Genomic DNA, 26604 nt, shown 5'->3' with positions numbered 1-26604 from the left:
ACCTGAGGAAGGACATTCTTGCTATTGAGGGAGTGCAGCGAAGGTTCACCAGACTGATTCCCGGGATGGCGGGACTGACCTATCAAGAAAGACTGGATCAACTGGGCTTGTATTCACTGGAGTTCAGAAGAATGAGAGGGGACCTCATAGAAACGTTTAAAATTCTGACGGGGTTAGACAGGTTAGATGCAGGAAGAATGTTTCCAATGTTGGGGAAGTCCAGAACCAGGGGACACAGTCTAAGGATAAGGGGTAAGCCATTTAGGACCGAGATGAGGAGAAACTTCTTCACCCAGAGAGTGGTGAACCTGTGGAATTCTCTACCACAAAGTTGTTGAGGCCAATTCACTAAATATATTCAAAAAGGAGTTAGATGTAGTCCTTACTACTAGGGGGATCAAGGGGTATGGCGAGAAAGCAGGAATGGGGTACTGAAGTTGCATATTCAGCCATGAACTCATTGAATGGCGGTGCAGGCTAGAAGGGCCGAAGGGCCGAATGGCCTACTCCTGCACCTATTTTCTATGTTTCTATGCATCTAAAGCTCAGTTAATACTAATTCACATCTTAAGGTTCAATTAATACTAATCTCGTGTCTAAGGCAGAAGGTTGTGGTGCTACATAAACATAAGTTTGCTCTTTTCTTTTGAAGATTTACACACAACAAATTTCACAACCAACCAAGCATTGATTCAGGAAAGAGTGTTTGTACCTTCAGTTTGACTGGTTGTTGACACCAGAGAAATTATCTTGCTCACCCAGCAAGAAAGACTTGTATTTATATAGTGCCTTCAGGACGTTGCAAAGCGTTTACAGCCAATGAAGATCTTTTGAAGTGCAGTCGCTGTTGTAATGTAGGAAACAAGGCAACCAATTTGCACACAGCAAGCTCCCACAAACAGCAATGTGATCATCTGTTTTTGTGATGGTGATTGAGGGATAAATATTGGTCAGGACACTGGGCATAACTCCCCTGCTCTTCTTCGAAATAGTGCCATGGAATCTTTTATGTCCACCTTGGAAAGCAGACGGAGCCGTCTTGTCTGAAAGGTGACACCTCCAACAGTGCAGCATTCCCTCAGTACTGCACTGAAGTTTCAGCCTAGATTTTTGTGCTCCAGTCTCTGAAGTGGGACTTGAACTAACAACCTTTTTAACTTGGAGGTGAGAGTGCTACCCGCTGAGCCACGTCTGACAAGAAACTGCACTTGTAGGGAGCACGGGTTGGAGGCTACAAAATGCTCGTTCTTATTTTTAACTCCCTGGTAGTATCGATTTGTCTCTTACTCTTTTTGTCTGACTATTGCGCCAGAAGGGGTACAAATAACAGATTGCATTAGATTAAAGTGAGTCTCCAAGCTGCACGTCAACAAAAGTGTAATCTAGGGCTGACACCTATAAAGTTGCTTGAGGGATTGCTAAATTGTTCGAGATGCTGCCCTTCGACTAACTCACCATGTACCAACTTTGTCACATGACAAAGGGATCCTTCCACAAAGTCAGCTCAGAGCTGTAGCCATTTAAAAACATTTTTTTAGATGTACTCCAACTATCTACATCACAAGAAAAAGAAATCTATGTTTCTATCACAAAGTATTTTGGGGACTTATTCTTAACTAGTCAGGCCATTTTCCAATTTTACAGTCCCTCGAGCGACTTCCATTGAGATGAACAGGCAAACCTTTACTAGCCTGTGTTCTGAGTGTTTATTTTATTCCTTCTTTCCAGTTTTGTTTGTTGGTAAAACAATTAATTGGAATGAACTAAAAGGTGCCCTGTTGGAAACTGAATAGAGCATGTACATAGATAGGGCACTGTAGCCCTCAATGTGGTAATTAATTGTATATCTTTGTCTCTAAGCAACAAAATCGTTCGCGGTGTTTCATAGCTCTCACGCAGCTGATATTCTAGAGCAATCCCAAAGGTTAAATATTGAGTAAATACTCAATTTGGTATTTATAATTAAGGCCGCAGTTGTAGTTCAGTAATAATGGATAAGCTGTCTGTCTGTCTACTGTAGGGAATTCAGATCTTTTTGAAGGTTTGTGTACAGTTTTGGTCTCCTTACCTAAGGAAGGATATATTTGCCATTGAAGGAGTGCAACGAAGGTTCACCAGATTGATTCCTGGGATGGGAGGATTGTCCTATGAGGAAAGATTGAGTAGACTAGGCCTATATTCTCGAGTTTAGAAGAATGAGAGGTGATCTCCTAGAACCATACAAAATTCTTATAGGGCTTGACAGGGTAGATGCAGGGAGGATGTTTCCTGTGGCTGAGGAGTCTAGAACCAGAGGTCACAGTCTCAGAATAAAGGATCGGCCATTTAAGACTGAGATGAGGAGAAATGTCTTCACTCAGAGGGTGGTGAATCTTTGGAATTCTCTACCCCAGAGGGCTGTAGAGGCTCAGTCATTGAGTATATTCAAGACAGAGATCGATAGATTTTTGGATATTAAGGCAATCAAGGGATGCAGCGATAGTGCAGAAAAATGGAGTTGAGCTGGAAGATCAGCAATGATCTCATTGAAAGGCGGAGCAGGCTCGAGGGGCCGAATGGCCTACTCCTACTCATAATTCTTATGCTCAGGCCACACAGAGTTCAACCAATTGGAATGCTGCATTCACAGGTGCTGTTATTGACTTTAGGATCCCAAATTCTGGAATTATTTTTAATGGATTTTTAGGATTGATCTATTTGGTGAAAGTGAGACTTTCTATTTTTAAAAGCAAAAAACTGTGGATGCTGGAAATCTGAAATATAAACAGGAAATGCTGGAAATAATTAGCCGGCCAGGCAGCATCTGTGGAGAGAGAAACCGAGTTAACGTTTCAGGCCGATGACCTAAACAGTATGTGTTAGCAGGCTGTTTGACCATGGGAGAGGAATTGCAGCCGAGCCCGATTCTTGTACAAGGTCTGCAGACACATACCTTCCAGGAGCGGTCATGGGATAGCAATTGGGAGCTGGAATCCTGGCTGATTTCCTTCTCGCCTCTTCGCTGGCCCAGTGCCACCGAGGCCCGTTGTCGTGCCCTTTCCCCACAACAGCCGAGATGAACATTGGAACTTGGATCTGCCCTGGCCTATGGCATAGTTCCACAATGGATGTGCATTTATCAACTGAGTTCACATTTTAAAAACTTATGAAAGATTCCTGGCATGAATTCCATTTCTGGCGCATTGGTGTTCCATCGTACTGCCATCACTGTGCTGCCTTGGTTTTCCGACATTAATTTCAGAATTGTTTGTTTCAGTATTGAATTTATATGGCAGCGGTGACTGGGTCAGCATTGTAAATGTTGACATTATTGGACATTGAATTACCCTCTACAATGTTAATGCTTTATGTTTAAGGGCCTTTAAAGTCAGTTTGTATTGCTGATTTTAAACCCCAGGCTCTTTTTTTCAATTTAAATTTTTTTAGCAGCAACAACCAGCAGAGAATCTGGGGGGGTGGAATTAGAAACCTCAAACAGGTATTGTATTTATTTTCAATATCACTAAACCCCAGAAAATCAAGCAGGAGACAAAGCAAACACAACCGACCATTATTTACATAGTTCATAGACACTTGTGTGGGCTTCAATGGCAATTCCAAACATAATGCAATATAAGTTGCCATGATCACAAAATCAAGTTGGGCTATTTTAGCAGTACATTTATAGGATTTGTGAATGGACTGTGTGCTGCAAAATATTGACTGCTAAAATAGCACATCATCTGCACAGTGTCATGGAGCACAAATATTTTTAAAGTCTGACTGAAATATGAAATAAAAAGCAAAATAATGCAAATGTTGGAAAGTTGAAATAAAACCGGAAAATGTTGGAAATGGTCATACTGCATCTGTGGAGGGAGAAACATAAAGTGAATGTTTCAGGTGTCAGAACTCTGCCTAAGGTCGTTGACCTGAAACGTTAACCCTACATTTTTCTCACCACATATACTGCCTGATCTGCTTGGTGTTTCCAGCATTGTCTGTTTTTATTTGAAATTTGGAAAAAATTGATGCTAAAGTTCGATTTTGAAGTATGTGCTATGAAAGGTGCAGTGCAATCATTGTACAGCGTGTATCCATTTCATTAATAATATCGCTTTGGCCATTTTGAAGGATTTTCATGTACGCCCTTGACATTACAGATGTAATGTGTACACATCTCTGGACCTGATTCCTTTGGTAAACAAACAATGGGAAATCAGTTTTCACCAATTCACCATCCTAGGAAAAAATAAATCTGGTAACTTATCGGAAAATATTGGTGGTAATTTGATTTTGAAGGTTCCTATTTATGTTTTATGCAGCAGTCAATTTCATCAGTTTGTAATGCAAAGGTGTCTAGCTTGGTAAATATTGGTCGATTGTAAGTCCTAAAACATGGCGGAACCCTTAGTGCAGAAAAATCAATGTGGCACTTTTGCTGATTTTGTTTTGAGTCTGAAGAAGGATCTGGAATTTAATGGAAAACAGACACTAAGCAATGGATTACAGCTGAAAATGTAGAATTGTAGTAATTCCCATTATATTCTGTGTCGACAGCTCCATTTAATACTCTCTGGAAAATAATTGCTTATAAGAACAGTTGAATCCTACATCACAATAGAATAAACCTGTATAAATGCAAATTCTTTCTTTCAGTCAAGCCAGACTGTTCGTCAAAGTCTAAAGGAAGGAGTTAACAAAAGTGCAGCTCCCCACCCCCACTTTTCTTAATTTTTAAAAATTAATTCACTGGATGTGGGCATCACTGGTAAGGCCAGCATTTATTGCCCATCCCTGATTGCTCTTGAAAAGATGGTGGTGAGCCGCCGTCTTGGACTACTGCAGTCCATGTGGTGAAGGAACTCCCACAGTGCAGTTAGGGAGGTAGTTCCAGGATTTTGACCTAGCAACGATGAACGAACGGCGATATATTTCCAAGTCAGGATGGTGTATGACTTAAGAGGGGAACTTGGGAGGTGATGGTGCTCCCATGTGCCTGCTGTCCTTGTCCTTCTAGGTGGTAGAGGTCACGGGTGTGGAACGTGCTGTTGAAGAAATCTTAGCAAGTTGCTGCAGTGCATCTTATAGATGATACACACTGCAGCCACGGTGCGTCGGTGGCAGAGGGAGTGAATGTTTAAAGTGGTGGATGGGGTGCCACGTGTTAATTCCTAGACCAACTGCGGTGGAACTTGTATTTGATATGTGATGGGGAATCGGCTTCTTCCTCTTTTTCCCCCCAAAAACATATGGGTACCTGTTGCCACACCAATGTCCTCTGCTCCAATTTGGTGCAGGTTTGTGGCTGTGATGGTCCATATGACGCCGCCTGTGCTGTTGGAAATGTGTGCTGAAGGAGGAGGATTTTTTTTTTTTAAGCCACTAGATGCTGAAGTGAGCGTCTGTTCTCTTGCAAGAACATGCCACATTGATACTATAAATGGGAGACACACATAATGGACAAGGACATGCTTAATTAATATTGTGAGCTATAGAAGCTATCCTCAAACATTTTTTATATTGGCTATCACATCCTCAGGAAGTCCCAAAGCATTTCAGAGCCAGTTAATTATTTTTGATGTATAGTTCTGATGCTATCAAAGCACATGAGGCAGTTAGTTAGTGCACAGCAAGGGCCCACAAACAGCACACGAGATGAATAACCAGTTAATCTGTTGATGGTGGTTGAAGGATGAATGTTGGTTGAGACACGAGCAATTCCTGCACTACATAATAGTGCAATGGGATCTTTTACATATACCTGTGTCGGCAGGCAGAGTCTTGTTTTAATAGTTCATCTGAAAGACAGCATCTCCAACAATACAGCACTTCCTCAGTACTGCATTGAAGTGTTAGTCCTGGAGGGTGTCTTGAACCCACTCTGAGTCAGTGGCAAGAGTTCTACCAACTGAACCAAGCTGACACTTTAAATAGAATGGACTGGATGTTTCATTGATCCCATGATGATTTCTGAGTGTTAAACAAGTCTTTTTTTTTTGTTTAAGTAATGTTTCATGAAAAAGATCAATCTCAAAAGTCCAATTTTTCTAAAGATCCATTTATTGCTGTAAATGTGGAGGGTACTTTTACTAACATCCATTATAATTACCAGAAAAAAGCATTCACTTTAGAGCTCCAAATACTGCTCCTACAATCATGAGTGAACTCTCAATTCCAGATTGGAATGTCAAGAGTTCCATCAGCCACTTTATATAGCTGGACACTTCCATACAACCTACTAAGTGCTCTGGAGAGCCTGAATCCAGCAGATTTCTTGGGTAGTTCGTTCTAATGGCGGTATTACCAAACTTATAATTTCGTAAACCGTGTTGTGAAATCCTTTTTTCCCGCATAGTTACCATTGTGTTTCAAAAATATTGAGAGATCTATGTGTTTTGGAGAACAGAATGTATTGTTTGTAATATTTATAAACTGCAATATGCCTTTAGTTTTCTGATTTTTCCTAATCACAAGGTTGTGGGTTCAAGTCCCATTCCAGAGACTTGAGCACAAAAATCTAGGTTGACACTCCAGTGCAGTACTGAGGGAATTCTGCACCATCGGAGGTGCTGTCTTTCAGATGAGATGTTAAATTGAAGCCCCGTCTGCTCGCCCAGATGGACGGAAAAGATACCATGGCTCTATTTTGAAGATGAGTAGTGGAGTTATCCCCAGTATCCTGGCCAATATTTATCCCTCAATCAACATAACAGAAATAGATTATCTTGTCATTATCAGATTGCTGTTTATGGGAGCTTGCTGTGCGCAAATTGGCTGTCGCATTTCCTACATTACAACAGTGACTACCCTTCAAAGGTACTTCATTGGCTGTAAAGTGCTTTGGGATGTCTGGTGGTTGAGAAAGGTGCATTAATGGTATAAAGGTGGTATAAATGCAAGTCTTTAGTTTGCTGCAAATAGACAAATTACTAGTTTCAGGTCCCAAGATAGCTATTTAAGAAAATCTATGCATTATGTAGAGGCAGTTCAAAGCTTTGTCAAATTGAGGAGCGTTGCTACTCCTGGTCACCATCTAAGGACCCCTGCTAGAAATTAAGTTGTGTGGACAGATGACGCTGAGATGTAATGCCTTCAACAGGTGAATGGCCTATCTATACTCTTGTGACTTGCATATGAACAATGACCACCTGGGTGAGTTACCAAAGCATGCCTGACAGCCATGGAACTGTACAGCAATGGGTTAATGCTTTCAGGAGAGGAGAAAATGGGTAAGGGTGCAAAAGAGGAAATCAGCAAAGACATGTCCATGCAAATGTATAAATGTGTCCCGAGATTCCCCAAGTTAGTATGCTTGCTTCAAATTCCTCAGTAGCCAATCTCTAAGACTGCTGTAGGTCATTCTCCAGAGTGAAACCACATCAGTTACAGATTTCTACTCTGTGCAATAGTAGGATTGATTATTGTATTCGAATCAGAATTCAACTCGTTAGGAGTACTTCATGTGTAACAGATTGTGGAGTGATAACGTGTATTGTCACCAAGGCACTGTGGATTAATCTATGTCCATAGAAAAAAGATTTATTGAAAGTATGTCCAGTGTTTGTGGCATTGCATATCTCATTCACTTAGGAATTTTATCGTTTCCAATTGTACCTGCATGAACAAATTACAAATCCTTTTTGACTAATCAGATCTTTACACACGAATGTTATAGAACGCATTTATCATTTGTGTATAATGTGATTTTCTCAGAGTGGGGGCACACCATATAGAGGATCAATGCTGAAATCTTATTGAAAACAGGGTTTCCATACTTGAGCAAAGACTCGCTACCAGATCTGTTCTCTTCTTTCAGGTGCTTCTGTTTTTTCAACATTGTTAATCAGTTTGCTCCCAGAACAGCAATTACCTGGGAAAAAAAGCCTGCAGTGTTACTGCTCAGCCCTCTGATCATCGATTGTCCTTAGTGGTTCCCTTCTATGGGGGTCAAGTTTCGGCCTGAGTTGCTCCAATTTTTTTGGAGCAACTGGTTTAGAATGGAGTATCTTAGAAATTGCAATTCTCAGCATTTAGTTTGCTCTCAGTTCTAGTCAGTTAGAACAGTTTCATTTTGGAACAGATTTTTTTTTTCAAAAGGGGGCGTGTCCGGATATTTATGCTGTTTTGAAAGTTTAGGCAGTGAAAACTCACTCCAAACTAACTTAGAATGGAGTAAGTCTAGATTTTTGTACGCTCAGAAAAACCTTGCCTACACTTTAGAAATCAGGCATAGGCTACAAATCAGGCGTAGGGGAGGGGGGGCGGGGATGGAAGTAATTAAATTTTACAAGCATTCAACAGTCTTACTTATACAAATAAAGAGCCATCCTGAATAAAAAATTATAAACAAAGCAAAGACAAAATATTGAATATTCCTACCTGTGTGAAGCAGCAGCAGTCTTCGAGCTGCAGTGCTTCAGTCAGGCAGTGCTTCCATGTAGGAGATGGGCATGCCAGTGACTCGACGGCAGCCCAACAACAGCGGCAGCAAGCAGCCTTTGAGCTGCGGTGCTTCAGGCAGGCCTTCCTTCCATGTAGGAGACGGACGGCGTCAGTGGCTCCACGGCAGCCGACGATGCAACAAGCAGCCTTCGAGCTGCGAGGGAAGCTGAGGCCATTCGGCCACAGGATAGGGGCAGTGGCTGACGGCAGCCGAAGACACAGCAAGCAGCCTTCGAGCTGTGAGGGAAGCTGAGGCCATTCGTCCACGGGATAGGGGCATCGGCAGTGGCTGACGGCAGCCGAAGACACAGAAAGCAGCCTTCGAGCTGTGAGGGAAGCTGAGGCCATTCAGCCACGGGATAGGGCCGGCGGCAGTGGCTGACAGCGGCCAAAGACACACAAAGCAGCCTTCGAGCTGCGAAGGAGACTGAGGCCAATCGGCCAGGGACAGGGAGAGGCAGCCAGATAGCCAGTTTGAAACTTAAATTTGTAATTGCAGAATGAATGCTGCATTGTCAACACCAAGGATTATGCAATGGTTCGCCAGCAATTCACTGCATAGGAGAGAATTGATTAGAGCTCACCGCACCAGGAACGTCATAGCCCGTAGGCTGATGGGCAGGAGACCTTGCCCACGTCGGCAATAGCGAGCCAGGTGCTCGTACCTGGACATGAGCGAGACTGATTGTGTCAAAAGGCTGCGTTTCCGCAGAGAAGTTGTCGTTGAGATCTGTGATATGCTGAGAACAGATTTGCAGCCCAGAAGCAGAACGCCCAACTGCCTTGTCTGTTGAAGTGAAGATAGCGGCTGCACTTGCCTTCTATGCCTCGGAATCGTTTCAGGCTACAACTGGAGATGTGTGCGCCATCTCGACGTGCAATACCTGCCTGCGTTTACCAGGTTACGGCGCGGAGGAATGACTTCTTCAATTTCCCAATGACCGCACAAGCGATCCATGAGAGGGCTGTGGGCTTCTTCAGGATTGCTGGCTTCCCAAAGGTACAGGGCTGCATTTATTGTACCCACATAGCCTTGCGAGTACCTGTGGAGGATTCCGAACAGTACAGGAATAGAAAAGGTTTCCACTCCATCAATGTGCAGCTTGTGTGTGACGACAAACAGCGCATCATGTCAGTCGATGCGAGATACCCTGGCAGCACCAGTGATGTGTTCATCCTACGTGACAGCATTATATCTGACATGTTTGAGCAGCAGCCAGAAGGGCAGAGCTGGCTACTGGGAGACAAAGGGTACGGCCTAACCACCTAGCTCATGACGCCCCTACGCATGACACGGACAGAAGCTGACGGTCAATACAACATGGCGTACATTGCGACGCGCAGCATCATTGAGAGGACCATTGGCACATTGAAACAGCGTTTCCAATGCCTGGACCATTCCGGAGGCCACTTGCAATACTCTCCTCAGATTGTCGGTCACTTCACTGTTGTGTTCTGCATGCTCCATAACTTAGCCATCATGAGGCAGCAGGAGCTGGTAGTGGAACCAGAAGATCCACGTGAGAGTCCAGTGCCTGATGATAGTATTTTGGAAGAGCAGGATGAGGATGATGACGACGATCAGGAAAGCATGCAAGTGCTTGATGCCGGAGCACGAGGTCGGAGGAGGGCCGTTCATCGTGCTCCTTTAACGTTTGCTCAAGCCCTGCGCCAGCAGCTCATCCGTGAACACTTCAATTACTGATGCCTGAGGGCTCTGCGACCGCTGTTGCGCATGGACATGTTTATTCTTTGGAGTTGTTCCTACGTTGTGTTGTGTTAACGGAAGATGAATCAGTTTTAATGAAAAAATATTTTATTGAAAAGTTAACGTCACTAATAAAATATTTGTTATCAAAATTAACTTTTTAATTTGACTCTTGATCACTTAAACTTTAAGATCACTTATAAACTTGTAAAGTTACAGAACAATTTCAATGTGAAAAATCTTACACTCAAGATCACTTAGACTTCAGGATCACTTTTTAGGTGCAAAATTAAATAAGATACAAAATGTGAGAGCATTTACACTATAAGATCACTTAACCTTAAGATCACTTATAAGTTGTAAAGTTATAAAACAATTTCAATTTGAAAAATGCTACTACAGCTATATCAAGAACAAGAACAAAAGCAGCAAAGAAAGGCTGCAACATCTCTCATCCACATCTCAGTAAATGTTCACTTCTTCTTCATGGGGGTGTCATTTGATTGGTGGGGCTGTGTGCCCTTATTGCAGCAGCTACCTCCACGAGGGCCTGTGCCGTCACTTGCATGCTCTCCCTGACTGCCTGTGCCGTCGATTGCACACCCTCGGATATTCCCTCCCTAAGTTCCTGTGTCATTACTGCTATTTCTCCCGTCAGGACCGTCACCTCTTCACCCACTGCACTGACGCTACCGATGAGTGATCGGGTAAGCTCATTGGTCTCCACACCCAATGCCACAACCTGAGCCGCATCTGTTGCACGCTGCATCTCAGGAGAGCGGGTCTCCAATCTCCTCCTCTGCCTGGGTCTACTTCGCGGCACCACTACACTGGGAGGCGTGGGCAGGGACGGTGGGACGCTCGGTGTTGCAGACGACAGCACTCGAGTGCGAGCCGTGAGCTGGGATGGTGGGTGAATGGGTGTAAACTGCTCCATTATATCACAAGCACCACTGGGACCTGCAACGTTGGAATCAAAACCATGGAAGGTGGAACCAGAAACTATGCAAGGGGTTGAAACACTAATGCCCCTTAATGGGGGCTCATGAACATTAATTTGGAAGCTATCCCCTCTAGACATTTCAGTCATCGCCGCCATCCAGTCTGGATCGTCCGCATCTGGTTGTACTGGTTCTTGTTCTGTATCCTCAGGATCCTCAGGGTTGGCGGCAGCAGCAGCAGCATCATCATGTTCTGCAAAATACATCAGAACAGTCAAATGTTTAACAGCAAGGGAGGGGGCAGGATGGGTGGCATGAGTACTCTCACACATAGCAGGCCAGGCAGCAGGTTGATTTGAAGGGCCAAGATGCATTTTCAGGACTTGCCCTCCTCTTCGCGTGCAGGCCCAGCTTGTGCTGTACTGATTGCTTTTCTCAATGTACGACTCATCATAGCAGCTACCCTCTGTTCCAAGGGTGTCAATGGATGCAGATTGGGCGTCCCTCCTCATGTTCGAGTTGCTTCCCTTTTGTTGTGGGCCAATTTCTTCTGCAAAGAGTAAAATATAACTTTTTACAGAGTCCTTCTTTCTGCAGGGTGGGACATACAGATAGTCACGTTCCAATTATGATTACATGAAAAAATGAAAATATTACTTACACTAACTACTTGACCAAGGTCGTGCCATTTCTTTTTACACTGGTTTCCAGATCTCATAGTATGCACCACTGCGAGTTATCTTCTGCAACTTGGTTCCAACGTTTCTTCATTTCTTTAGGTGGTACTTTTATGCGACATCTGTTGCTGATATCTAGCTCCTGCCATCTCTGCTCAATGACATTGACTAATATCTCCACTTCCTCATGCAAGAAATTCTTTGGTCTTGGTGGACGTTTTCCATTGCTGGATTGAATTGACAATCTTATTTTTCAAAATACAGTCCTTAATTTGCATGCACCTATGCAGCATCTGTTCTGGAAGTTTAGCAGTGAAAAGCAGCACTCACTGATTTCAACAGTGCTGCTAAAAGCACTCCTTCAGACACCAAAAAATCACCAAAATTCAATCCCAAGCCTTTCCAGAGGTCCACGAGACAAATCGGCACTTTTCTTTAAATTCCTTTAAAAATGGCCGAGTGCCAATGTTTCTGGGCTACTGCATGTGCACGCACGCTGGCTGCTGGCACGATGTTCTCTCATTTGACTTAGCCCCGCCCCCCTCCACTTGCAGAATCGGCGCACCTCTGGCTCCGTCCCCTGCTGCTGTCTGCACGCCACTCCGAGCTCCCAGAGACCAGCAAGGAGCCCGAGAATTACGAGGTAGATTTTTGTCGTGCTTTTAGGCGCGAAAAACAGGCGTCCATATTGGGGCTGTGCCGTTCTAGGCGCGGCCCGAAACTTGACCCCAATTTGGGGGGTGGCTTTTAAAGCTTCCATATCAGACAAGTTTTCATTGGTCACCTGAAAACACACGTTGCGTGCACACACACACACACTCCCCCTCTTCTTCCCCCTCTCAATAGAATAACAACCTATTTTTTCCTTTGTGCTGAATATTTACAGAGGGACATTGTGAAAGAAAATCAGGATTTCTTTTTGGTATGCAACTACTGTTGCACAAACTTTTTTTTAATAAAAATGGATTCTTGTACAAAGAAGAGTAAAATAATGAGATTTAAGATTTTTAGCTCTTCTCTCTGCCCTCCTTTCCTGAAGTTACTCCTCCATGGTGGGTGCAGTTTTGTCCTCCAGTACCTTATTCAGTGCTCATATGAGCCTTGCCATTGAGTATTGGCAGTTGTTTCAACAGTGGGAGGCCTCTCAGCTGATCCTATTCTCAACCAATATCAACACACGCATCTTCCAGTGGGACCACACCAGCGATCATAAGTGGGAACCCTGGGTAATTTTTTCACTGTCCTGAGCATTGCGGCCATTTATAATACCCTCACCGATGTGCAGGGTAAGATCAGCTAACTTAACACAAACCAGGGAATGAATCTGAAATATTCAGTTCCACCGCAAGGTGCATTTACCTGCTGATCCATCGGGGGAAAATACATTTCCCCATCCCCTTAATTTTTCTTTCATAGAAACATAGAAAATAGGTGCAGGAGTAGGCCATTCGGCCCTTCAAGCCTGCACCACCATTCAATATGATCATGGCTGATCATTCACCTCAGTACCCCTTTCCTGCTCTCTCTCCACACCCCTTTAGCTGTAAGGGCCATATCTAACTCCCTCTTGAATATATCCAACGCACTGGCATCAACAACTCTCTGCAGTAGGGAATTCCACAGGTTAACAACTCTGAGTGAAGAAGTTTCTCCTCATCTCGGTCCTAAATGCCTTACCCCTTATCCTTAACTGTGTCCCCTGCTTCTGGACTTCCCCAACATCAGGAACATTCTTCCTATATCTAACCTGTCCAGTCCCGTCAGAATTGTATGTTTCTATGAGATCCCCTCTCATCCTTCTAAACTCCAGTGAATAAAGGCCCAGTCGATCCAGTCTCTCCTCATATGTCAGTCCAGCCATCCCAGGAATCAGTCTGGTCAACCTTCGCTGCACTCCCTCAATAGCAAGAACGTCCTTCCTCAGATTAGGAGACCAAAACTGAACACACTATTCTAGGTGAGGCCTCACCAAGGCCCTGTACAACTGCAGTAAGACCTCCCTGCTCCTAGACTCAAAACCCCTAGCTATGAAGGCCAACATGCCATTTGTCGCATGCACCGCCTGCTGTACCTGCATGCCAACTTTCAATGACTGATGTACCATATCAACCAGGTCTCGTTGCACCTCCCCTTTTCCTAATCTGCCACCATTCAGATAATATTCTGCCTTTGTGTTTTTGCCACCAAAGTGGATAACCTCAATTTATCCACATTATACTTTATCTGCCATGCATTTGTCCACTCACCTAACCTGTCCAAGTCACCCTGCAGCCTCTTAGCATCTTCCTCACAGCTCACACCAACACTCAGTTTAGTGTCCTCTGCAAACTTGGAGATATTACACTCAATTCCTTCATCTAAATCATTAATGTATATTGCAAATAGCTGGGGTCCCAGCACTGAGCCCTGTGGCACCACACTAGTCATTGCCTGCCATTCTGAAAAGGACCCGTTTATCCCGACTCTCTGCTTCCTGTCTGCCAACCAATTCTCTATCCACTTCAGTACATTACCCCCAATACCACGTGCTTTAATTTTGCACACCAATCTTTGTGTGGGACCTTGTCAAAAGCCTTTTGAAAGTCCAAATACACCACATCCACTGGTTCTCCCTTGTCCACTCTACTAGTTACATCCACAAAAAATTCTAGAAGATTTGTCAAGCATGATTTCCCTTTCATAAATCCATGTTGACTTGGACCGATCCTGTCCCTGCTTTCCAAATGCGCTGTTATTTCATCTTTAATAATTGATTCCAACATTTTCCCCACTACTGATGTCAGGCTAACCGGTCTATAATTACCTGTTTTTTTCTCTCCCCCTCCTTTTTTTAAAAAGTGGAGCTGGCTCATGTTGGGTACCAGCAGTTCTCTGGGATTTCATCCAAGTGACTATTCTGCATGTGTGAACCATGGCAATAAGTTTCAGCGGGCATTTTACAATGGATTTCTACCATGGCCAGGCCTAATCCTGACCTCTCCCTATATTCACATACACACTTTCCTGCAAGGATCTTGGAACAAGAACTTTGCTAATTTTTCCTCTTCACTAGTTCAGCGACAATTCTATTCTTACTGGTGCCCTGACACAAACTTCACACAGAGAATCAAGGCCTCTGAGGTCTGGTATTTTAAGTGTGAGATAGAGGTGACCGTTAAGGTTCTAGTAATAGAACTATGTTGATATCAAGGATCTAGTAAGAAATATGTTGATACCAATCAGATGCTGGCAGCTGGGATAAATAATAGTCAAAACACTGGAAGGTGATTAAACCTTTGACTAGTGGTAAAGCCATTTAGCGATGGTGATCAATTGGAGACCAGATTAAAAGTCTAAGCAGAGAGAACATTAATGAGGAGATTTGGCTTTGATGCGATCAAATTTACAATTAAAATATTTTTTGAAAAAAATTAAATTGTTGAGGATGCATCCAATTTCCGGACATGAAACACTTATGTGAATAAATATATTTTTATAGATAACTTGAATGTACGTGTGTGTGTATAATCTAAAGAAACTCCCATTTAACTGCAGTGTTTCAAGTAGCCCAGTGTTGTATGTTCTGGTGGTCGTCCGTGTTATGGCGCAGTTAACACTACAGGTTCCATCAGTAATACGTAGCACTAGTATAACTTGGGAGACGCCAAACTCATGGCACATCTCATTTTTGAAAAAGCAGTGTCCGATCTCCTCAATGGAGTGGCCCTCCACTGTGCTGTAATTGCATCTAGTGCAAAGCAAGCTTAAGGAAGTTCTCAACCTCATTTTTAACTTCGTATAAGAGCCACTGTCTCTTCACCTTTTCTTATGTTAAAAATGTAACCAACATTTGGATACTGGCACACACAGCTCTGCACGTGCATGTAAGTACGCATTCACAGCTCTGCACGTGCATGTAAGTACGCATTCACAGCAATGTTCCCTTGAATCTGCTCGACGACGCAGTGCTCCAGGGGCCACACACAGCTAGTGAGCCGGCTTTTAACTTTAAAAAAGCGTAACTTTAAAAAAGCTTGTGGACTTGAGTGGACCACGCAGCCCCCAAAGAATTACAGGCAACATTGATCCACAGAGCTATGCACGTGTGTGCGAGTACGCATTCAGAGCTCTGCCTGACCTGACTACGGAGCCATAAGTATAGCTCGGGGTTGCTGACCGTGCTATTAGTAACAATTTGTACTTTCATTTAAATTCCCTTAACTGTTCAATTTGAGCAATTCTTGACGAGCCAAGTCTTAATCATCAGCAGTTCCTGTGACAGTAGAAAGAAAATCTCCGAAACTGGCCTAGAATCATGCATCACTGATGTATCCTCCCTGTACACCCTTTCATCTATTTCTCTACAAAGAACTATGGGCTTAAATTCAGCAATGCTTCAGAAATGTACAATCCTACTATTGTGGGAGCTTTCATGGGTGTGTAGTTTGTGGTTTAAAGCTGTCTTTGAATAAGAGTGTTGTATTGCCATTAATGAGTGATGAAAAGAGTTTATCGGAAAGTTGTAATCTTATCTACCATATTAACTCGCATAGAAGCTGCATTCTTCTTTAAAAGCAAAGAAAATTGTTTTAAGTTGGGGTGTGACCTATTTGTGAGGTAATGTTTCTATCCTGGCACGGCTGTACCTGCATCAATATGGTAACTGGGCCTTCAAGATAAACCTGTATTGTTTTGTGATTTGCTTTCTTCCCTTTAGGTCTTTGATGTAAGACTAAACGGGCAGCACGTAGTAGTGAAAGATCTGGACATATTTGAAAAAGTGGGACACAGCACAGCACACGATGAACTAGTGTCTTTCAGTGTTCGAAAAGGAAAACTCAGCGTTCAAGGAGAAGTGTCCACATTTAATGGGAAACTACAAGTAGAATTTGTCAAAGTAAGGAAACCTTTTAACGTTGCTTAATTGTGAACATTTTTGCAGCTCTAAACCAAATGATTTCTGGTGACTTGAATCTCCAATCTTAATTTAAAAAAAAATAGCATTTAATTCAACACTATTTTGAAGCTTTCTGCTGTTAGAGAAGATTTTTTTCTTTTGTGGGCTGCTTGGGTGTGTACTATAGAGCCTCGGGCCAGTTATAAACCAATGTATTGATTGATTTCTATTTTACCTCAAGTGGTGGATACTCGTAGATCTCTGTCTTTTGTTTTAGGACAGTACACCAATGAGGACAACATTAAGAATAGCCCTTTCCAAACCTAAAGGCCCACAAATTCAAACTGGAAAAACCAGTGAATAAGAAATAAGCACACATAGGCCTGCCTTGCCTGGACTTCACAGCATCTTGTCAGAGCTGGGGGCTGCATTTGACCCAAAGGTTGCACTTGGACTCCCCTGCTGTAGAGGTGCTATTGTGAGGTTTGGGCTGAGGCACATTATTTGGCTGGGTAGGGGAAGCTTTACTCGGCATGTAACTACTGTACCTGAGCTGAGAGTGCTTGATGCTGACACTGAATTTGTGAAAAGTAAAGCTTTCTATTTCCCAGCACTAATGTCCCTCATTTTCTATGTTTCTATAGCAGGAATGGGGTACTGAAGTTGCATGTTCAGCCATGAACTCATTGAATGGCGGTGCAGGCTAGAAGGGCTGAATGGCCTACTCCTGCACCTATTTTCTATGTTTCTATTTTGACATGCGCAACTTTCCGTGACGTGACAAAGTAACCTGATTCCAACATTATGCTGTTATGTATCAATGTTATTGCTGTACTTATTAGGTGACCCACAGCTTTATCAGCCCAGTAAGTTTCTTGTGTGACTAGCCAGCACTTTGGATACATATCTACGCATCAGTACAATTCAGAATTGATCTGCAGTTCTTGAGTTACTCCATTGTTAGGGAGTACATTGATAAATTGGTGTCACTGATGCAGTCACAGAATCATAGAAATTTACAGCATGGAAGGAGGCCATTTCGACCCATTGTGTCCGCGCGCCCGATCAAGAGCTTTCCAGCCTAATCCCGCTTTCCAGCCCTTGGTCCTATCCACTTACCAAGAATGCTTATGTCAACATTGCACTTGTGTCAATCTTTAAAAAAAAACGGTTCCGCCAACAGTGTAGCACTCCCTCAGTACTGCGCTGATGTGCCAGCCTAGATTTTGGACTTGAAATCGCAACTCACTGAATTGAGGCACGATTGCTACCAACTGAGATGAAGGTGACCAGACTCCTCTCCCCTCTCCCGCTATCTTCCCCATGTCTGCTGATGTATGCTGGGGCACAGTTCCATGGGGGCCAGCAGCTCTTTTCCCAAGTAGCCATTCTTCATATGTGAGATCAGACCAAAGTGTCGGAAGCCTATTGAACTGCGTAGAGCATCAAAGCTGAGGACAATTCTGTCCTTGACCATTGCCGACGAATCCAGTTTGCAGCAGCATAGTGGTTATGTCTACGCATCAGTACAATTTAGAATTGATCTGCAGTTCTAGAGTTACTCCATTGTTAGGGAGTACATTGCATCAGTGACACCAATTTATCAGTCACAGAATCATAGAAATTTACAGCATGGAAGGAGGCCATTTCGACCTATTGTGTCCGCGCGCCCAATCTAGAGCTTTCCAGCCTAATCCCGGACTCTTACTCTTAATCCAAAGACCTGGACTAATGAGACAAGAGATCAAATCCCACCACAGCAGCTGGGGAATTTACAACAAATTTGGAATAAGAAGCATGTATCAGTAATGGTGACCATGTAACTACCGGATTGTCGTAAAAACCCATCTGGTTCACTGATGTCCTTTAAGGGAAGGAAATCTGCCGTCCTTACCCGGTCTGGCCTATATGTGACTCCAGACCCACAGCAATGTAGTTGACTCTTAACTGCCTTTTGAAATGGCCTAGCAAGCCACGCCGTTGTCAAGGTGGTGGCTCACTACCACCTTCTCGAGGGCCATTAGGTATGGGCAATAAATGCAGGCCTCGCCAGTGGTGCCTACATCTCCGTAACGAATACAAAATAAAGTCACTCGATCAGAACAACCGTGGGAGGTTGTGGAACAAGTTTGACCATCATGTTTGCTTTGCAAATTTTAGTTTCTAACCTTTTATAAGGGACTACCTTAACTGGCCTTTAAAGCAAATGATTTTCCAAAGATAAATTGGTTAAACTTGTAAATAATTGACTGTGTAGCAACATTTCATGGTCTTGTGATATTGAACTGTTTACTCCTGCAGAGTTTGTAACTTATTTATCTTTTCACACTCATTGAATACACAGAATATTTAAATAATGGGAGATAATGTGCCATTATTAAAATGGTGCTGATCACCATAACCCCTATAAAGATCCATAGATCCCCAAGCTACACATTGGATATCGCTACTTGTGTTTTCCTGCTGCCAGAAATACTCGCAGATTAACAGATACACAAGTGATCACCAGAGCCATTACACATTTGTGAGTCATCACACTAATGGTGCCTCCATGATAAAGTGCAACTTCCCCACTGATATCTGGGAGTCCCTGGCTCAAGACTGCCCTAAGTGGAGGAAGTGCATCCGAGAGGGAACTGAGCACCTCGAGTCTCAACGCTGAGAGCATGCAGAAATCAAGCGCAGACAGCGGAAAGAGCGTGCAGCAAACCAGTTCCACCCACCCCTTCTCTCAATGACTATCTGTCCCACCTGTGACACAGTCTGTGGCTCTCGTATTGGACTGTTCAGCCATCAAAGAACTCACTTCAGGAGTGGAAGCAACTCTTCCTCAATTCCGAGGGACTGCCTATGATGCTGATGGCCTTACCGATCTAGAGATAAACCAGCCCATAATGAAGACCGCATGTTACAAGTATAGTCACTGCTGTGTTGTAAGAATGGAAGAAGTATTTTATTGCACTTATAAGGATGAACTATATAACTTGTTTAACAAAATGTTGTATTTAGTACATTTATCATCTGCTAACCTGTGTACTTGTATTTTACAGTAATCAGTTACAGTGATGTTCCTCATCCTGTCCCATTCCTCAATGTTTTCACTAAAATAGATTTTTTAATATAAAAAGCACATCACTCTAAGCGAGTTAAGCAGCCAGGCAGTGCTTAAAGTTTAATTATAATTCGGGCTTAAAAAGCATCTTTTTATTTCCACAGCTCTTTATACTACACTAAATAAATGGCTAATTTCATAAAACAAGGAGCTGTTATCGTATGAGTGGATCCATTCTGTTTAATGCAGCCTTTGTAATGCATGGTCTGAATGTTCACAGATTTAAAATAGTACCGTAGTGAATAAATTGTATTTGTGATCTTCACCCCAAAGAGTTCGTTTCTAGGTTTTAACTGCTGTTTCTAACTAAATTAATTTTTTGTTCTCACTGTTGCCCATGTCCTTGGTTGCTGTGTGCCATCACTTCCTGTGGAAAAACTATGCGGGAGAGAGTGCTGGGCATCGATTCCCCTGACTACAGCTCTGCTGTTGAAATTTTTGTCCTCCATTTTAGCCAGTTTTCTCCCCTCGTCTCTTGTCCTGATGGGGTTAAACTCCTGGCTGAGGTACAGTTTACCCACACTGGGCGCCTCCTGGTACCTCAACTCACATTGCCATTCTTCATCCGTGAACCATGATGGTGAGTGTTAACGGACTATTTGATTTTGGGGAGCATCATCACCAAATCCAATTCTGCACTAATCCCAACGTCTTCCTGCAGCAAATACTGCAATGGGAACCCTGAGTGATATCCCCTCCATAACCCAGAGGACTAAAGCCATTCTAGCACCTCTGGATATCACCAATGTTTACACAGAATAGTGATATAATAAGACCTTCTTTGTCTGTATGGCTCAAAATAAGTCTGTTATGTTCTGGGGAGGATAATGTATTAGTTTGAGATTCTAATTCTGCACTCAGCTCAGCGCTAAAGTCAGCAGAGCATGGATTTTGCTTTGTGTTCCCAGGCCATGCTGCAACACGGCTCAGCATGTGGAGTTCTGAAAACAAGGGCGAAAAGCCTCCAGTGGTGTCGCAGATCCTAGAAAAATCCAATTGTAAACAGAAGTTTGAGCTGTCATTTTCACATGAAGGAACTTGCAAAATCGAACCTTGTGCCCCTTCCTAGGGAGATTTAAAAAAAAAACTCTCCCTATCAAATGAATGTTGTGCATCGATTGTGCTTTGATTGTAGTCATTATAGTTTAGTATTGAATTAAATAGGAAAACTGGGTGTATTATAATTGTGCATATACTGTATATTAAAGTCGCCAGAGTGTGGTGAAAGCACTGAAATACTAATAAAAACTTTTTTTGATGGTTCTACATTTTAGGGTTACTATGACAATCCTAAAGTCTGTGCTATATGCATCGTAAAGGGAACAGTGGAAGGTAAGTAAAATATTGAAAGTAGTCCCACAACTAACTGTTTGACTAGTCTGGTTGCTGTTGATGATTTTACTAATACATCTGACATGTCCCTAAATTTATTTAGAATGCAATTAAATACCCTGAGAAATGCATTGCTAATTTAGTGTAATATTGCAATTGAATCAGGATGTTTAATATGTGAATTGATCACTTTTTGCTGCATGGCTTACATGTGTTTACCTGGATTGCACTGTAGATGCATAAACCAAGCCTGTTGCATTGGATTCCGTGGAATGAAAGCAAAGTACAAAATTGCATAAGGGATGTGTGGATGGCGCGTATGAGCTTTTAATGAAGCAACATATACAAGAATAATTCATATTGCAGCTATTTTAAGGGAGCTTTCCTCTGCTTAATTTGGATCTTGGTTGCATTAACAAACCTGCAGGCAAATGGCTGAAGCAAGACTGTATCACTGATGTTGCATCAATTCCCTCAGGCTCAGTAAATCCTGCTATCAGCACTAGCCGCTTAAACAAAAAATATACAAAATCAACAGGGGGGGAAAAGGATATTAAAGTTGATAACGGATCTTTATAATTTTTTTAAGGGGATCTGATGGTGAGACTCAAGTGTTTGTAAGTGCAGGCAAATCTTCACAGAATTCTTTTATATAAAAATGTAAGGAGTGTCATGCTGGGGAATTAACATTTTTCCACCAAGCTTCCCAGCTGCAACATGGATTATGTGAAAGGTAAAGTTCCCTCTATTTTCTCCCAGCATTTTGCTTTAATTCCTGACCACATAATTTTTATCTGTCTTTCTCTAAGCCCCTAGGTGTCCTGTGGGTCAGGGTATAAGAATGGTGGGAATTTGTATCATTCCACTACTTGGCAATTGTCTGTTTCTTATTAAATTGCATTTCCTGCCAATTTTCTCCCCTCCTATGCTGAAGGTGCTAACTTTTGCTATAGTGCAGTTCTACAAAAGCCAGCAGTCCTCTGCTACCTTGCCCAAGTGGGCAATCTCTGTGTGTGCCTTGTTAATGCATATCAGCATCCTATTTGATCAGTGGGGGTGGGTGGGGAATCATAGTCAAGCTAGATCCTTACCCAGTGCCTATAGATATGCATTCTTTGCTATTGACTGTTGCTGGGCACCAAGCAGGAGCACTAAATACCTTCACTGCAGGATACCTACAGCGTGATCCTGACCATCATTGCTAAAGGCAAACTTCCTGCCTCCAGTGCAATTAGGAAGTAGGCCAAGAGCACCTCCAGTGCTACAGGATTGTAGACTATGTACAAAGTGTCAGCCTTTGCTCAGTTGGTAACACTCGTGCTTCTGATAAAAGATCGTGGGGGAGAAATTCCCCAGCGCCCAATTGGGGGCGGTAACCGACTCTGGGCGGGACTTCCCGTGCCCGGCGTGGATGTTCCGCTCCAAACATAAAATTGTGGTTACCACCCATCACAGGAAGTGGAGCGCAATTTCGTGCACTCCACTTCCTGTAGGGCTGGGTTCCAGGGCGCTACTGGGCGAGCTGCGTAGCACTGATGGGTTTCAACGCCCCTTCCCTTCGGCTAAAGGGGAGGGCCGCTGCGCACTCTGCCGTGTCTCTGGTGGCCCCCACTGGACCACCAGGGCGGCGTCGTGCCGAAGCCACAGCCGGACACCCAAAACGGAGTGCGGGGCTGCATGATGGCGGCCCGTACCATGCAAGGGAGGCAGAAATCGGGCCGACCGGTGAGTTGGCCAAACCACCAAGACAGAGGCGCGGGCGCTCCCCACCTCCCCTTTAACTTTCGCCCTGCGAGCGGATGTCAGCCCGGTTCACGACCCGCGAGGCTGCTGACAATGCTCGCAGCAACCTCGCAGGCTGCAGGGCAAAGTCCGCCATGGGGCGGAAAGGGGTCGGCGCGTGGCGCTAAGGAATTGCCGCACACGGCGATGACGTCATCGATGGTGGCCCGGTGCACTACTGGCAGGGCACGCGCTCCCTTGCTAGCACCTCCGCTAACTCTCATGCAATTTCACGGGAGCCGTTAGTGCCGCCCCCCCAGAGGCGCGAACGGGCATATTTTGACCCCTGTGTGTTCAAGCCCCACGCTTGACTTGACACATAATCTAGACTGGTACTTGTGCAGTACTGGACAAGTGTTGCATTGTCGGAGGTGCCTCTCAGGTGGACATAAAAGATCATATGGCACTATTCGGTGAAGAGCAGGGCAATTCTTCCATTGTCTTGGCCAACATTTATCCTTCAATGAACATCTAAAACTAATGATCTGGTTGTGGGACCTTACTGTGTGGAAATTGGCTGCCATGTTTCCCACATTACAACACTTCAAAAAGTACTTTGTTGGCTATAAGCCATATATTATATTCACTCTATTGTTCTGTCAAAGCATGTACTCTTATCTTGCAGATAATCTCTTTGGTTATCACATGCTTGTGTTCTAAGAATTTACTTCAACTGAAGAGGAAATTGTTACAGTCTCTCCCATTAGTTATGATACTGAAATGGAAATTAAAATAGCGTGTTCGTATTTCTGAGATTTAACGGTGTTTGTGTGGACCTTGCTTGTCATACCGAACCCTAATAGAAAAATTATCCAGCACATTGATGCTTTTACCTTGAGCGGAATTGCCAGGGTCAGCACTACCTTCGGCTGCAGCAGCAGAGCTGCAAGGCACTGCTACCTCCAGAGGCACTTGTACTCCTTGAAAGAGATCATTTTTACCAGTGTCTCTGAATCTAGCAATGGTGGAGTGACGATATAAAGGCACGACACTGGTGGAACCAGCCACTGTCATTTGTACCTGCCAGGAGATAATCACTGGTAGTCCCTCCCTAGTCTGACAGGGAGAAATTAAGTCATAAATTGTTACATTAAAAAAAACTGCATGTGCACAGTTTGTAACGTGTCTGCTGCTTCAGTGCTATAAATCTGTCCTGCAGTGTAAATGGGGCAAATAATACCCTCAGGATATTACAGAACTGCTTCTACTTCAAACAGTTCTGTAATATAACCATTACAGAAGTTTGCTGAAGGGGTTTAAACTGTGTACTATACAAATTTTAATTGAATCCTTTGCCATTGAGTTAGATTATAATTACTCACACTTTCAGAAACAGTTACAGCCTGGGCAGAGTATCTCTGTCTAGCTATTCTGCATTCGGCACAGTTCTCACTGACTAATTGAGTAGTTTCAGACTTTTGGTAAAATATGTCACTTGGAACCAGAAGAATGCATGTGTTGTGGCAAGATGCCTGATACAAATGAGAGGATAACTAATGGCTTCCGGAGCCAGTGATGATTCAGACTATCAGGTTCATTTTTGGATCCAAAATTATGCATTAACCAAGGATGGTGTAATAAGTGCTTTAATTTAATACTGGTAAAGATGGGTATCTCAATTTTAACCTTCCTATAGCATTTTCTAACTCCATAAAGCCATTATGCAAACATTTAGTAAAATGAAGGGGCGGAGGAGAAAGTCACCTGGAATACTTTGTATCTGACCAGGGCCATAATGCAAATTAACATTGGTGTGCAGGTGCAATTGAAGGGTATCTTTTGAGCTGTATCATAAAATTGCTAGCTGTTCACAAAATCAAACTAGAGTTCAAATTTGGAATGTTGCCACTTTACTTTCCTCCTCTGATGGCATTGACTCCTTGCTGGGATATGTTTGACTACTTTGCAGCACACCACCCAAGTTGTCATTATTAATGTGTGAGTTTAGACGGCCAGCGGGTTATTCAACTGTCGGAAGCCCTATCCTGCCCTCGCTCACTATCCACACACGAGTTGTGAGTCACCAGAACTTATTCCTATCGGGGCTTATTGGATTAAGAGCACTGGCTTCCCACGCCCCCCCCCACTTCCTCTTTTCCTTCCTCTTCCTTAGCAGGGTGCTGAGGCCAGTTACTAATCCAATACATTCAGATCAAACCATGCATCTTTCTGGTTCACGTACTCACTGGATAAAGTCACTGATCCATCAAGCAAACCCTATGATACTATTTCTGCAAGGTATCTCTGGTAGACCTCCAACTGAACAGCATAATTATTAATACCCAATCATCCAAGATTTGAATACTCATCATCATCATAGGCAGTCCCTCGAAACGAGGATGACCTGCTTCCACGCCGAAAAGGGATGAATTCATGGGTGTTTCAATGAAGGACCTAATATTCAGGATCCCGAACTAAATCTTGAAAGGTGGAAGATGCCTGTGCGTGGATTTTTTTAACGTGTGGTGGCTGTTGTACCCCAGCCACCACACGGGCTTGACAGAGCTAGGTCTTGGTCCAGTGGCAAGGATTAACCAAGATGACTGGAGACCAGCTCTGCTCCACGGACCAAGTGCGCACACACATCGCAGTGTGGGCTGGCCCGTGCTGCCCCTGGGCCCTCGCCTCTCCTGGGCCCTGATCATATCCCTCTACGAACTCTTGCCGCTCCTTCGCCCGACTTCTCCACTCCTGCTGTACCTGCCCGCACTGCAGTCGACCGTCGCCCTCCCTGCAGTGGTATGCCGCCACACACTGCTCCCTCTAATAGCCCTGGCCTGCTGATGGTGTTGCAGGTTGGGGCCGGGCCGCCACACACTGCTCCCTCTAATAGCCCTGGCCTGCTGATGGTGTTGCAGGTCGGGACCGCGCCGATTTCCGGGCCGGGCTGCCACACTCTGCTCCCTCTAATGGCCCCGGCCTGCTGATGAATACTACCCCATATCTGAAGGGGCTTCTCTCTCTCTCTCTCTCTCTCTCGCAGTCCTAGAAAGGATGAAAGAAAAGCCAGTTGTCGTGCCCTAACTGCTGGCCTGTTTGAGACCCAGTAATTTGGCACAGACCAGGAATGGGAGCTGCACTCTGACTTAGTTCTACACCAGCAATGCCTTTAACATCTGGCCTGTGAATTTCACTGTCCTCGCTGTACTGTTTGTAACGTGTCCTGCGTTCAAGTGACCCATTTTCACTCGGATATTGCAGAATGGTGGGGAAGAAAGGGAAACAAATAGATTGTTAAATCTTGAAGTGCTTGGTTCAAACTTATTTATAGAATTAAACTGGTCAATATAATGAATCTGGTATTCCTTAAAATAGTGACTATTTATTTACAGGCTGGCTCAGAGGAAATGAAGGCACTAAATGGCCCTGTTTTTTTTTAACTTTTACTTCTAATGGGTTACAATTATTTCCTTTTGCAATAAGTTGCCTGGTAATAATTACCCTAATTATAGTAAAATGTCATTGAACTCCATGCAAGGCTGACCTTTGATGAGCACATATGTAATGGATGTTCTTTAAACTCGACATTCATATTTGAGTAAATCATTGATTTGGTTTCCCTTCACTTCTGCTCTGAGAATTTTACTTGGGTTTCTTTCTGCTCCCAAAATAGCAATGTATTTAAAAAAAAACATTTCACTGAATATGCCAAGTTGTGTTGCCCAAGACTACTGCGAAATATATTTGAGTTTAAATTTTTTAACATGTTGAAAAAGTGGACAGGGAAAGATGGAGTGGTGTGGCTTCCCACA

The 26604-nt window shown here is 43.6% G+C and overlaps 1 protein-coding gene across 2 annotated transcripts in view; it reads left to right on the top strand.

Moving 5' to 3' along the window:
• mlec (malectin) overlaps positions 1-26604 on the top strand; it is a 58417-nt gene that overhangs the window by 22311 nt on the left and 9502 nt on the right. For both annotated transcript variants that reach the window (XM_070886305.1, XM_070886306.1), the window contains exons 3-4: positions 16447-16626; positions 21013-21070. In XM_070886305.1, coding sequence (XP_070742406.1) covers positions 16447-16626; positions 21013-21070 — 238 coding nt within the window. The remainder of the gene's footprint in view (positions 1-16446; positions 16627-21012; positions 21071-26604) is intronic.

This window comes from Pristiophorus japonicus, chromosome 8 (assembly GCF_044704955.1).
Source record: "Pristiophorus japonicus isolate sPriJap1 chromosome 8, sPriJap1.hap1, whole genome shotgun sequence".
Lineage (NCBI taxonomy): Eukaryota > Metazoa > Chordata > Chondrichthyes > Pristiophoridae > Pristiophorus > Pristiophorus japonicus.
This window is presented reverse-complemented; position numbering and strand designations above follow the sequence as displayed.